General features: G+C 41.2%; 1 protein-coding gene and 1 long non-coding RNA gene across 2 annotated transcripts in view; both read left to right on the top strand.

The window, feature by feature from the left end:
• LOC136358485 (uncharacterized) overlaps positions 1-15,228 on the top strand; it is a 1,172,843-nt gene that overhangs the window by 1,098,927 nt on the left and 58,688 nt on the right. The window lies entirely within an intron of this gene.
• Positions 1-15,228, top strand: part of LOC136375401 (dipeptidyl aminopeptidase-like protein 6) — a 133,183-nt gene that overhangs the window by 87,952 nt on the left and 30,003 nt on the right. The window contains exon 3 of the mRNA XM_066340918.1: positions 505-603. Within this exon, the coding sequence (XP_066197015.1) occupies positions 505-603 (99 nt within the window). The remainder of the gene's footprint in view (positions 1-504; positions 604-15,228) is intronic.

Raw genomic sequence — 15,228 nt, forward strand, 5'->3', positions numbered from 1 at the left:
GAAGTAATCTGTATGAACCCTCATGAGGTTAAACACCTTTCTAACTATGGTTTAATGTTAAAAAAATTTAAGGAAATAAAAATATATAAGCTGTAAAAAAGTCATCTTTTAAAATACTTCTTAAAATGTAGGACTTAATTTCAGACATATTTTAAGGTTTACCTGTCAAAGAGTAAGCATTATATATCACTATGACGCCTCTAGCTGTGTTAGCATGACTTAGATTTTTTTTTGATCATGTTATGTCATGAAAATGTGTGTTTTGGATCTTTTCTTGGTCTTTTTGTAGTTGTTAAGACCAGGCATGTACAGCAAGGAGGGTTCTGTTAGTGAACCATTAGGTGGGCCTTCTGTCACACCAGTGGGAAGGGATTTGTGTGTGACACAAAACTTAATGGGGACTGTTTCCAAATGAGACATGACACGTCACCATTCACAGCTTCTGTGCTTTCAGATACATTTCAAAGTGGAATTAATGGCAGTTTATTTTTGAATGTTTTACAGTCGAAGATAACAGCTTGTCTCAGAAGAAGAAAATAACAGTGGAAGATCTCTTCAGTGATGATTTCAAGATTCATGACCCAGAGGCTAAATGGATAACTGGTGAGTTTTGAACACTTTGTAGTGCTCAAAAGCCATTGCTTTTTTTTATGTCCTTCTTAATTCCTTCAGTTCTTTATGTTGCTCCTAAAACTACAGGATCAAAGATTGGTTGGAGTTGGAAGGGACTTCTGGAGATCATCTTGTCCAACTCCTAGCTCCAGCAGTGAGAGCTATTTGCCCAGAATCATGCCTTCAAATTCCTATTTTCAACTTTCAAATCCCTATTCCAGTTTTCCTCCTGTTAAACATGCAAACACCACTGTTTTAACTTTTTATCAAGGGCTGCCCAGTGGGCTCCTAGATAGGCATGGGAAACTACAGCCTGTTTCTCCAAGAGCATCCAAGACTTAGTAAGTGCTGTAACACATGGTTGGAAGAAGTGGTTGGAGCACCATCAGTGATTATTTTACCATAAACAAAACTGGAGGTTTATATTCCCTTATCAAATCTGCTTTTTCCTGGCAGGGAGGTGAAGCAATGCTAAGCAACAGGCAAACAGTGGTCCAGCAGCAGCTGGGCTGGGCTTGCACACAAGCCATGTGCTCTTTTTATCCTCTGCTGCCTTACATTTTCCAGTCAGGGGGAAAGCAAATAATACTTGAATGAATGCCTGTTGGATTTTCTGGAGTGGAGCTACTTTGGGGGATGTAGATTCCAGCTCTGGCCGGAAATTGCCGCAGTCAGAACGAGCTTTGGCGAGAATAAAATGATCTTTTGTGTGCTGTTCATGTGAGTTCTAGTCCAGCTCCTGTTATCACAGAAGTTATTAGCTTTTCTTTTGAATTTAATAAGGAACTGGATCAAGTCCTTCCTTGTGTTTAGCTTTCCTTGTCTGCAGTGCCCATTGGGAACAATCTCAATACCTGGAATGAAAAGAGAGGGTGTTAAAGGGTAGTGCTGAATTAATACATTCCCCAGCTGCAAGTTCTGCCACCCACTCAAGGAGAGGGGAAAGCTGCTGCAGATGATAAACACCTTCACAAACACACCTGCCAGAGTGCAGGAGCTCTCGTCCTGGATGTGCTCTCTGTGGGAATGCTGCTCCCCACAATCACTTTCTGGTAATGATGATGATGGAAATATTAGCTGCACTGCAGTTCAGGATTTTTGTCTAGCATCCTTTTCCTTTTAACACAGATATCCTGATGGCCCTAATAAAGGAAAAGTTGTTTTACTGGGATCTTGACTGCTATTTTCTTTATTTTCTAGAGTACAGCAAATAAAGCATAGTGAGGGGAATGATAATGAACTAACTAAACTTTTGCAGGAACAGAGAATGAAGTATTGCCATAGAGGTGGTATAATATCCCCCCACTGATGAGTATCACATTATGTGGACATAAGGCTTGTTTTCTACATCTGCAGAATGCTGTGGAAAAGCAGCATTTCCCTTGCTTTTCAATCATGGTCAAATACTAAAGCCATATAAACTTTTATTAACATTAATATTCTGATCTTGAGTTTTTTAAAACCCATCTCTGTCCTCTTGTGTACCCTTAATGATTCCAGTGCTGTCTTACCTCTGAAATTACTAAAATATTGCTTCTGTAAGAGACAAAACATAGACATATTGTGAAAATATACACAGAAATTTTAGAATTACTTACTTTATTGTTTTGATATGGACAAATACTGACACTGATTTTAATACATCTAAAGGAATTTTGTGAAGCCAAGAGAAACCCTGCATATTTACCCAAGGGTGACTTAGCATTAAGGGCAAGATGCTGATCTACAATGTCATTCATCCAAGGACCCAGAGACATTTTACAACATTAATTGCTTTTCTGTGTTATAGTTGGATTTTTCACAGCTTTCTCTAGCTGGCTACGTGGTGAAATTGTGATTAAGATGAAAGAGCAGTAGCCAGATTCCTAAGCACATGTTGTTATTGGTCTCTTATTTTTCAGTATGCAAATGAAAGACTCCAAAAATGCCAAAGCCAAACTAATTAACTAAGTGTAACAAGATTGCTGGAATGCCTTAGCAAAAGAAAAAACTTGCATATTTTCAAGTGGCATATTAAAATTGGATGACAGCTTACAAACCTAGCTGATGCTTTGTGGGGATCCACACAGTTGTTAAAATAGAAATACATAAATATAAAATAAATGGGTAGCTGTTGTCGTGTTGTGTTTCCTTCTTCCGCTTCCTCTCCTGTTAATCATACAACAAAATTCCACAGTCATTCAGAGCTCTGCTGAATTCTGTCCTCCTGGCTCATCAAAGCTCCATTTCCTTCCTCTCCCTCTCCATTGCTGCAGAAGAGAGAAGGTTGGTGGCCAGAGATGAAGCGTGCTGCATGTTTAGGAGTATTTGAATTCTCTGAGGGATTTGCTCCCAAAATAATTCAGTCTGTAAAATATCTGTGTTTTTCTCGGTAAGCAAGGGGCTGATTCAAACACTGAATAAGGAATGTCTTTCCTTTATCTAGAGTGAATCTTAGAGCAAGTGTTTCGATAAATAAAATATTTATATTCAGGGTCACGCTGAATAATATGCTGAATTTTCCATGCAATTGATGCGATGAGCTCATGTTTTAGTATTTTCTTGATTCTCAGTGGGCGTGTGGAAAAAGAACATGTTTCTAATCAATAGCTTTGTGTCATTCTATTGATTTTAAAGGACCTAGGAAAAAAGAAAAGAACCAGTCTAAAAGCTGACATAAATACAATTTCAATGTAAATATTACAGGCTTTATCTCAGCTTTCCATCACAACTCTAGGCTTATTTGTGGATATATTTGCATTATTTTTAATTGGAATTGCAATTAAATTTACTTGAACAAATGAGAGGTATGGCAAAGCTGTACATTTGAACATTTTTACAATTTTTTTAGTGATGCCACTCTAATTACAAATTTAAGTTTTCATTTTTATCCACTGGTTTAGGGAGAGGAAAGAATACTTTATTTAATTAACATCTGTCTTCTCCTGCCCTGACATTGTTGTCTTCAGTTGTGTTAAGAGCCATCCAGAGAGGAGAAATGCTTTCATAGAGCACATAGTGACAGGCCTGGGGAGGATGGCTTCAAACTGGCTGGGACTAGGTTTAGACTGGATATTAGGAAGAAATTCTTCCCTGGGAGGGTGGTGAGGCACTGGAACAGGTTCCTAGAGAAGCTGTGGCTGCCCCATCCCTGGGAGTGCTCAAGGCTAGGCTGGATGGGGCTCTGAGCAGCCTGGGATAGTGGAAGGTGTCCCTCTCATTGCAGGGAGTTGGAACTGGATGATCTTTAGATCTCTTCTAACCCAGGCCATTCTGTGATTCTGTGACTAGAATGGACTGCTCCAGATTTTATTTCTAGATCCACTTCCAGGGATTGCTGGTTAGGTTTTCCCTGTAGTGTGAGTCCATGCTGACTTCATTGTGAAAGTTTCATTTTTCAGGACAGCAGAACATACAGTTATACTATAGCAGGTGTAAAGCAGTGAAGTAGTACAGGAACTCTGGGGTTCTGCTGGTGATTAATGGGCACCTCCCATCCAGCAGTCCAAGTGGAAATAACCTGAACTGTGTCTCTGTTCCAGCCCCATTGATCCCACACCTCCTGTGCTCTTCTCCTCTTCCCTCCATGACTCGTTCTCTGCGCTGAACTTCCCTTTCCTGTCCAACTGCAGTTATATTGTCCCTGTTCTTAACAACCGTATGAGCTCCAATCAGTGGCTCTTTCCATACTGTGTATCTTAAATACGGTATTTGTACATTTCCTTGTTTTCACATCCCTCTCCGCAGCCTGCCAGGAGTGTCCTGTGCCTCCCAGCTGACAGGTGGCCTACTTGTTAGTCTAGTCCCTAATTGTTTTGCAGTTCTGCTCATGAGCACCACATTACCTTGTAATTAGGCTTCACAATTACTGGGCTTTTCCTGTAATTTCTCTCACACAGCAGTTTGGCTCAGGTTTCTGAAAAGCTCGATGGGATGGTGCAATGTTCGAGTAACATTTGACAAAAAACAGGATAAAGAAAATTTGTGCTGAAAAGCAGCTCAGTCATCTGATTTCTTCCACAAACAATAATTCGTAGTCGTTATTTAGACCTGACCTGAGAAGCCAGTTGAGTCATGCATTCTGGTTTTGTGGCTCTTTGAAGCTGCAGTGATTCCTGCCAGCTGTGACTCTGGCCCCCAGCATCCTTCATGGGGAGGGAGGGGGCGTCACCTAAAAGAAACCACTGGAGACTGAACTGTACATGCCACTTGTGGATACTTATGCTAATTTTCTGTCTTTGTACTTAAATAACAAATAGATTTTGCTCTCTTTGACAATACTTGGATTGCTGGTTTTGTCAGAAAAACATCAGAGCAGCCTCTAATATCCTGACAGAGGGTATTGCAATGACTGGGTGCAATGTGTCAGTCCTCACTTTTTAGAGGATGTTTTTCCAGCCTCGCTGTAGGCGTCCTGCAGGACACTGTATTTAGCAGTGGCTCCTGTCAGGATTTTGGGCTGTAGGTGAGTGGCTGGAGGTTTTAATTAGGAGAGCATTTTCCTTGGGCTAGACTCTGGCCAGACCTGGGGAGGCAATCCTTGCCAGAGGGGTTGTAGCCAAATGGGAAGAACAAAGGTTGAAATGAAGAGCACTATATATATTCAAGCAGTGAGGAGCACTAAGGTACAGGGAGGAGTACTGAGGTACAGGGCAGTAAAAGACATGTTTAGGGTCACAGGAACTTACAAAATGTGAAAATCAAGCCCTTCTCTCTAAGGTCCCTGCCCACTCACCTCACATGCAATATTGGAAAAATAATATTTATTCTTATGAGAAGAGGAATAATGAGTAAATTAGCAGGAGGCTTCAAATGACATTTTCAGAAATGTCTCAGTTATTTGGAAACCTGCCACTCAGTGAGAGCCAGGACCGTGGTGTGCCCAGCTTGCCTCTAAGAATGGCAGCTGGGCCTTTATCTCAAAAGTCCCTTTGAAAAATACACTAATAACTAATACCTAAATATAATGGAGTAATTCTTTTATCTTTAATACTGAAGCACATATGTTTTGTTGCATGTTTTGCTAATAACATCATAGAATTTCTGGGCTCTTTTAAAGTCTAATATTGAATTTAATGACCTAGAACTAATAAGTTTTATTTACCATGCTGAAAAAAGCATCATGTAGTGACTGAGGTAATTTATTTCAGTTTACCTTTAGTTATAATGCTCAGATCAACAATACTTAGATGGCCCAATTGCCCTCAAGCCTCTTCTCTGCAATGTAAATCCATTGCACTGTATTGATAAAAGCACTGATGCATTTCAAATGATGCAGATGCGTGTGGAGTAAATGAATTATTTATAGGTTGCTTTGCATAGATATTAAGAACTTTGTAAGTGCTAATATTTTTCATTATGAAAAAAGGTTTGTGCTAAGGTGCTGCTTTGACAGCTCTTTAGACTAAAATTGCCCTCCCAGAAGCTACAGCATGGTTGACTGGAGTTCAGGATTCTCTGGGCTGCTTCTCCATGAGCCAAAAGATTCATAGAATGCTTAAGGTTGGAAAGGACCTCTGAGTCCAACCATTAACTCAACATGGCCAAGTACACCCCTAAACCATGTCCCTAACCCATTGACATGGGTTTTGAGCACTTCCAAGGATGGAGATTCCACCACTTCCCTGAGGAGCCAGTTCCAGCGTTTGACCAGTGAAGAAATTTTTTCTAATGTGCAGTCTAAATCTGGCATGACTCAAAGTCTTTCCTCTTGCCCTATCACTTATTAATCTGGAGAAGAGGCCAACTCCCACATCCCTACAACCTTTGGTCAGGTAGTTGCAGAGAGCAGTTGACAGATTGCAAGTGGCCATCCAAACTGTGAGGCAGCAGGAGCCTTTCTCTTGGCAGGGTTGAGCTGTCAGCAGGAAAGGAAAATTCATCTTTCTGTTTGCCATAAAGTTCCCTTCTTTGTGCCCCAATGCCATCCCAGTTCCTGCCTTGTGTTAAACAAATGTAAGGCAGAAAATGCTCACAGGTGGCTTTGTTAGTGTAAATCTGGTGAAGGCATAAAGAAAGCTGGGTTACTCTATCAGAATATTTGCCCACCTTGTTAATTAGAAATATTAGCTCATTAATTTCGATGTGTTTAAAATGTGTGTTAAAATGACTGAAATGAATGGGTATACTGCTCTTAATGGTTCAAAGAAAACTTTCTCCACTCTCAGTTCAAACCTCATATCCAAGCTCATGGCAGCTTCTTTCTGCGGTATTTTAATGAGTGTCTTGGCTCTTGAAATGTATTTGAAATACTTTCTGAAACACACAGCAAGATGCCTGGTGCACAGCAATTGGTTTGTGGTGTCTAAAGTCCAGTGAATTTGCAGGCCCCATTACAAAGAACCCCACGGCCTGTAAGGATGACCTTATGCTGAGGTAAAGGCACCCTCACTAAAGGTAAATGCTGTGTGGGCCAGAAGAAAACAGAGGGGAAGGACTAAGAAGGCTCTTCTGGTCTAACATAGTGTGGTTTTGCTGGGGATGGCCTTCAGAAACCCCCTGTTATGATTCACAAAGATATGGATGTTTGTTAAATGATCTTTTGGGTAGTATTGGTGCCAGTAGGAGTGTCTTTGCACTCTAGAGCTGGTTGATCACTATTTTTATTCTAAATGCCACCATGAAGTGACTGACATCCTGTGTTGGCAAAGCAGAGTAGGTAAGATCTTGCTCTGTTATGACTGCCACACTGAGGAAGAAGTGAGGAATATCTTAAACTGTTTGAACCACAATTTTGATTTTAGACCTCATTCTGGATCATCTTCTTCAGAGATTTCTGTGGATCTGTGATCTGAGAGCACTGTAGAGGATTTGTTCTACTCCTGCCTTTCAGCTTCTGGGCAGCTGCCCGAGTTCAGCAGTGACAGTAACCTGTTCACTAAAGACAGGAAACTTGGGAATTAATGGCTTTTTAAGAGACTGTAACAGGCCGTGGAGGAGAGCATTCCTGCCATGTAGCTGTTTTGCTCATTACTGCTAGAGAGAATGAAATGGGAAATCAATTTGGCTCTTTCAAAAATTAATACAGTCTGCAGGAGCAAGCTGGGGAGGAGTGTGGTGCCAAGGATTGGGCAGTGCCTCAGTGCACTCTTCTCTGCAGCGCTGGATTGCTGGTGGGACACACGTGCTGCTTTTGGACTGAGAAAACAATTCTTTGGTGTTTACAGCAAGTTCTGAATTTAGAAGGAGAAATGTATTGCATGAAGTCATGTTTGGGAAAAATATCGCACCCTGGAAAAGCAGAAAAAACACAGTAATGGTCAAATAGGGGTTTTGTGTGGGGTGTGTTTGAGCAGTTTAATATCTTGTGGATGCCAAGAGTTCCATAAGAACCTAACCCTATATTTAGAAGCCTCCATAGGTAACCTAATTTCTCCAAAGCCTGCTGAACTCTAATCATTCCCCTGCCTGTCACGATTGCTGTTGAGCCTCGGAGTCAAATGTCCTCCTGAGGTATCAACATATGGCTTTAGTTAGAGAACATCTAAAACCCACATGCATTAAAAAGTGGCCTCAGGCACTCAGTGCCACAGCTCTCTATTTGTCATGTCTCTGCATCTTGCCAGGAAGAGTGAAGAGTCTGGTGGCTTGAAGGTCACCTGGGAGAACTGAGATGCAAGGAATGAATGATGAGGAAGGTCTGGACAACGTGATAGTGCCCAGGCAGGACTGGCTGCAGTCACCCAAGGGAGAAGCCCAGGCAAGCAGGGAGGATCCTGGGGGTATTCCAGGTGGAGCAGGAGCTGGAGTTGTGTGAAGAGTGAAAATGAGTCTGGAAGTCAATACTGCTGAGAAGTGGCTTAATGGCCTATGATGAAGAGCTGGAAACTACATTCAGTTGCTATGGCAGTATCAAAGAGAACAATTAATGAATCAAAGATGACTGGAAGAGGCAGGAGAATTCCTCGGACTTAATTTTTTCTTTTCTAGGTTCTGTTAACGCCTACTGCCCATAACTGCCTAGTTCTGCTCCCACCAATTTTTTTAAAAAAAAAACAAAAGAGGAAAAATACACTTTTCCCCTGCAGGCAACATCCCACTCTCACATGTTGGACCAGCAGGCTTTCCTAGACTTTCTATAGCCATTAACAAAAACAGATTCCCCATTTCCATTTCAAGCCTGACTCCACTAAAATTAGTGTTCTTCTCTCAAAGTAGCTCAGAAGCAAGGCAGTGCCTCCTGTCGTGACTGTGTCTGCCAGGGAGAAGCAGCTTCAGGGAATAATTTGAAGTTGTAAAAGGTGTGTGAAAACTAGAACAATTTGGGCTCCTTTGTGTGTTAAATTTGGTTGCAGATTTGAGGTAGAAATCCCTGGGAATTATGTAGAAGCTTCCCCCTTCATTCCTCCCCATCAGCTTTGTGTTGCTCCAAGGTGCACTGCAGCATTTCTAGGGTCAGTGGTGAACGCAAAGCTGATAAATTCAGCACTGAATTTACCTGCCAACCAGGCAGATGCAGAGACAATGGATTCCCAGTGGGGAGCCTTTTGATTTAAAAATAAATAAAGAAATAAAGGAGAACAGCAGAGATGGGAGTGGGAAGGGAACACTGTCACAGGGAGCAGCAGCATCTGTGGGGGGACTTTGAAGAACATAGCTCACAGCAGAGGTGCTTCTGAACCACAGACACAGAACCACATGCACAGTCCTGCCTGTGTGCTGAACGGTTTAAATCCAGTCAGGAAAAGGATCAGGTTTTTTTTCATCCTGTTCAAAGTGACTTGAAATCAAAACCCTGCTGCTCTCAGGGTGAAGGAGCAAGCTGGGCACAGCAGAGGGTGATGGGCTCCCTTCCCCAGGAGCTTGGCAGTGTTTCATCATGAGGAGGATTGCTTCTGGAGAGAGCAGGAACTTTTATTTTGCTTGGATCCAGCACTGCTTAGAAGATGTGGGTAGAGAGAAAGGACTCAGTTTTGAGCTGTAGGAACAGAAGGTCAAGAAAGAGGGTTTGTATTAACTTGCTGAAGGTTTTTCTAACAGTTGGGCTTATTTAAGCATGGAAACATTTTAGGAAAGAGGCACTTAAGAGATAAGCACCCAGGAAAGCACAGATGGAAGAAATGTGGTGCATACCTGCAGGATATGCTGAGCAAAAAGCACATTCACAGGAGGACTCTAAAGGGGTGATGGAGAAAGGAGAAGTCTTCTGGGTGTTCAGCCTCTTGTTAAGCCATTGATCCTAATTATGACACACAGTGATCACCAGGAATGTTTGTTGTAGCAAGGGTCCCTGTCTGTTAGGAGATTGGACAGAACAGATGACACATCTAAACCAATACGACTTCCATGTCGAATTCCCCTTTATTATCAGCCTGCAGTTAGTTATATAGGTTCACCACAGAGTTTACAATTACAGGCTATTCAAAGAATGCAAACAGCCCTTATTTATCTAAGTCCTAAGGTGGCTAAAGTGTTAGAACTACAATTCTACGTTCAGAAACCCATTACTTCCCAGAACACCTTAATATAAGCTGTGGATTTTCTACTGTGCCACTGTGGCCTGCAGGCGCTGTGGGCTCAGGGGAAAACAGACTGCAGGCCAAAGGGCCCAGTCTGGAATTGCTCACCCTCAATCAATCCAAATATAACACCCTCTAAAAAAATCCCAACTGTTTGTCTTTTGACACAGCCCATCCCTGGGAACCTCTTGTTCTCTATGTTGCAATTTGCTTACTTTTTAATTTTTTTTTTTTTTTTTTTAATACTTAAATCAACGTAATTTTCTGTTTTTCCTGCTGCTCTGCCCAACTTTGATTCTTTCTTGGAGATTTTTTAGTTGGTGCAAAGAACATTTTCCTGACTCAGTAGCTTTCCCAGAGCTTGCTCCACTGCTCTTGGACACCTGTTAAACACAGAATGCTTACCAAGGATTAATTAGAGCAATATGTATTCTACTTGTTCCTTTTAATGAACATTAAATAAATATATGCTGAGATACCATAATTAAATAATTTGAAGGCAGGAAATACAGTATTTCTGGTGATTAAAGTTCATATCAAGTCTTTGTAACTGAAAATTTAACAGGCAAAGATTTACTTATCTAAGAAAAAAGTCCCCGGTGAGCTTGGATCTCCTGACTGGATTAAGCTGTTGGATGTATGAAAAGCACTTCTTTCTTTTTTTTTTTTTTTTTTCTATTTTTTTAAACAAGAAATAGCACCAGACTTATCTAATTCATTAAAAGAAATTTAGAATGAGATAATTATCATTGATCAAGGGAATGTAATTATACTTTAAAATCTCACATCAGTGGAAATTCAATTAAGAGCACAAGAGACCAAAGGTTTGCCCAGCCCAAAATCCTGTTTCCACGAGAGTCAATGTGTGTTTGCACAAGGGTGAGCAAGAGGGCAGTGAACCTCACTCAGTTTTTAGCTCAGAGGATTCTTAGATCTTCTTCTATATTTTCTGTTTAGTTGCCCAAAATAGTTTTCTCTTCTTGGAAAGACACTTTCCAAGCACTCTCCAGAGCCTCTTGCATCCAGCATTTCTTTCATCAGTGAGTTTCACTGACCTAAGACCTGTTGCAAGAGGAAAAGTTCTTGGGAGCTTGTTTCTATTTGCTGTGCTTTATCAGCCTTAGATCAGGACTTCGGACAGATCTTTTCCACCTCTAGTATATGATATTAGAGAGGATGGGATGGGAACTACACACAAGGAGTGCACAGAAGTGCACTGGGTTAACTTCTCAAAAATGTTCAAATTATTTGAGTTTCATTGAAGACAAATGGATGCATGCAGAATAATTTGTTTGACCTTCCTTTAAGAAAAGCCAGATGATTTTGCTGTGTGCAAGAGTTAAAATCTTTAGGTCTCTACAGCAAATTCTGCCACACAAAGTAATCATGATGTCATAAAATTGTGTGATCCAGATCCTCAGCAGGGCTTCATAGCTTCATGTGGAATCTGCACTGGGTCTGCTGGGTATGATGCAAAGATTGCATTGTGCTACTTGACCTAAAGTCCCAGCTCTGGGGCCAGGCAGCAAATAAAAATACTCTACTTTGATTTTAAAAAAATACAATAAATAAAAACATTTTTAGTACTCAGAAATATGATCGTAATTATTTCTAAACGGTCCTTCAAATGTTAAACTTACCTGGAGATAAATGGAGAAAAATCTATTTAATTGCATTTGAAATGATGTTTTTAAAATATCAGGTTCTCTGATTCTTTTGAAGGCTTATACCTGACTTCCAATGCTTAGGTTTCATAATAATTGACAAAATCCAGGTAATCATCTTCAAAGCATTTTAGCTTTCCAGGGAAGGCAGAATGGCAGGGGTAGAAAAAAAATGTAAACAAAGTCTACTAAGAAGGCAGGGGGAAATGTCAATGTTCAAGTCAAGAAAAGTTAAAAACATATCAGTTCAGGAACATTTCCTCCATGATGGGCAAAAATCTGGATCTATTCAATAAATGATTATTATATTGGCATTCACTTGACTCTATAAAAATTGACTCCACAATGAATGGTGGTGAATTCAGCAATTCAGAGAGATTTTGGTCTTATTGCAGTTATCTTCCATGTGGTCATTTATGCAGAGGAAGCCATTCCAGAGTCTGGCTGGAAGACTTGGTCTTGCCATGCATTCACTGCAGGAATATCTAAGTAATGTGGTACCTTCAGGCAGGCTGAGAAGAACCATCAAGACTTGGATAAACATCTAAAATCCACCAATTCTGCCCGGACAGCACCCAGGAATTTTCTTTTTCAATACTCTGATTTTGTTACCACCCTAATAAACACTTATTCTCTGCTCAGCAGTCAATTTTCCCATTTCCTGGTGGACAGGAGCCCATCCCCAGGCCTGCTCCTGCAGCTGGCTCTGGATGTTGAGCCCCTGGCAGCACCAGCAGGGAGTGGAGCCAGCAGGGCTGGGCTGGCCCACGGCCCCTCAGAGGGGTTAATGCACATATGCTGGGCCATGTGCAGCAGTTTCCACTGTCTGCTGCTGCTTCAGCTCATGGACTGACTCATTTCACAAGACAAATTGCTTGGAATACTCATGCATAAGCCAAGATGCTTATTAATAATTTGGAGGTATCTTTTCCTTCCTTGTTCTCCTTCCCAGGGGGAGCAGGCTGTGAACTGTGACGTGAAAAATGTGGGGTTTTTTTAAACACTTTCTTAAAATGTGCCCAAGAGTACATATATATATATATAAATATATATATATATTCTATGTGTTTCATATTTTCTTTCTTCCAGGTGTCAATTTTAGGGGCAGCATTTTTTAGAGTTTGCCATTACCTTTTGCCTTGAAGTTGACACCAAACACAGCAGCAGGCATAAGACATGGCCCTAAACCAAATTAACCTTTAACATGAAAACATGCTCTTTATTTATTTTCTAATCTTAGTGCCTCGCAAAGGAAGATATTCTTAGAAATATACACCAATAATTATAATATTCTTTATTTTTTTCCTAATTGGCACAGAATGGCTAATATAGCTAAACTATCAAGCCAGAAGACTATTAATAAGAAAACAGGAGAGGGATTATTAGAATTCCATAGTTTATATTTGCTTTCCTTTTTCTAGGGCAGGAAGCTGAGATAGTAATCAATTTTCTGTTGCAATCAACTTTTTTTAGGAGAAACTATATTGAACTATACTCAGGAGAGAAAAATACTGAAAACAGCCTGGTTTTATCCAGTTTGAGGGACATCATCACCTTGATCACTGCAGTGAGCTTGGGTTGCTCCATCCAAATAAAATAGATTGTAATGGGAATAGAAATGGTCCAGAGAAAGATTAAGACCATGACAGAAGCATGGAAGTGCATGATAAAAAGAATTGCCCTGAGTTATAAAGATATTATGTAGGGATAGAAAATAAAGAAAAATATGAAGAAGTCAAGCTCTTTCCATTGAATAAAGTCATTCTTTGGATATGATATCATCTGCTGGAAGTTCTTAACCCACTGAGAAGGTATTATTGGACAGAAGGTTGATGAGAATTGGATGGAAGGAGCAGTCATTCTTTTGATGTAACTATTTTTCACCCACTGCTCTTTAACCAGCTCTTTGTATCAGCCCTTTTGCTTCTGCACCAGCACCAGCACAGTTGTCTTCTTGGCAAATGCTGGTGCTTCAAGACCAACAAAACAAAGGCAGTAACAGGTGGATGATGTTGGTTCCATGACAGAGAGAGGAAAAGGAAGAAGAAAAAGTGAAATGAGGAATTCAGGGATCTTTTCTGGGGTTTGGTGAGAACTCTGTAGGAGCTGACCCAGCCACTGCAGGCAAACCAAACCAAAGTGCAGTGCTAAGGAAGAGCTCCTCACCCATCATGGAATCATGGAATGGTTTGGGTTGGAGGGGAACCGAAAGATCATCCATTTCCTACCCCCCTGCCATGGGCATGGACATATTCACTAAATCAAATTCCTCAGAGCTCCATCCAGCCTTGAACACTTCCAGGGATGGGGCATCCATGGCTTCCATGGGCAGCCTTTTCTCTTGCCTCCTCACCCTACTTAGCTGACTTGAATTTTTTCATTCCCTTATCAGTTGGTTTAAAAACTGTGGGATTTCATGTAAAATTACAAAGTGTTTCTCCACTAGTGGCTCCCTTAAGTCGGGTGCAGGAATGGCTTCTGTTCCCACTCAGGTGCCATTTCCTTCCCTCAGTTTCATCTCACTCAGAACACCAACACCCTGCCCAGCACCTGATCTAATTATTTATCGATGGTTCTTTGCAAGTGTTGGAAATGTTTCCATTGGCTCTGTAGCAGGGTGCCCTCTTGTGACCACTCCAAAACCAAGAATTGTGCTCTGGTGACCGAAACGTGTCTTGGGGTCTTGGATTTCTTTTCTTGCCTGCCTTAATTTTCAAAAGCCTGAGGTCAGGGTGATGGCCATGGCTCTGACAAACTCCTCAAACAGTTCATCACAATTGTACAAACAGTTCATCACACCAGACACATCTGAAATGACAGGTTGACATAAGAGGAATTGTGAAATATTGCACCCAAAGATAATTAAAACTTTACCCGAAGCTGCACACAAAGCATGTCTGCTTGTTGATATACAACATTCACACTCAGTCTGCACTGAAATTTAGGTAATCTTCCCATGATAATAATGATGAAAAGCAAGAAAAAAACCCCACTTTATATGTTCTTTCTGCCCATCATGGCCACTAACAAGTGCAATTTGGTTAGGGGCAAAGAGAAAGAGGCAAGGGAATGCACAGAGAAATTAAGTGAGCAGTGGGGTCACATTTTAATGAAAATTTATTCATGGATTCCTTTTTTTCTTCAGTGTCAAATGGATCGTTACATTTAGGTGTAACCCTTTGGATTATGCACTCCCCTGTGTGAAGCCACACCAAATAAGGCAGATAAGGCCTGGTGCCTTTGGCAGAGAAGAGGGAGGTCACTGAGTGATGCAGCACTGGCCTGGGAATGCACATCCAGGGAGTGCTTGGAGCAGGTGTCCCTGCATGGAACAGGCAAACTGGGTGCCACCAAGCAGGGGTGGTAATTTGGGCTCTCATCTGAGCTAGCAACTGCAGTGGAAAAAACCCTGGAATTTTTATATTCCCAGTGAAATCTGTCCCACTTTGCATTTGGGACTGTGCACCCATCCCAGTCACTTCCTGGAGCTGGGATAAGCTGATCCCTGCTACCTG

The sequence above is a fragment of the Sylvia atricapilla genome, chromosome 1 (assembly GCF_009819655.1).
Source record: "Sylvia atricapilla isolate bSylAtr1 chromosome 1, bSylAtr1.pri, whole genome shotgun sequence".
NCBI classification, from domain to species: Eukaryota; Metazoa; Chordata; class Aves; order Passeriformes; family Sylviidae; genus Sylvia; species Sylvia atricapilla.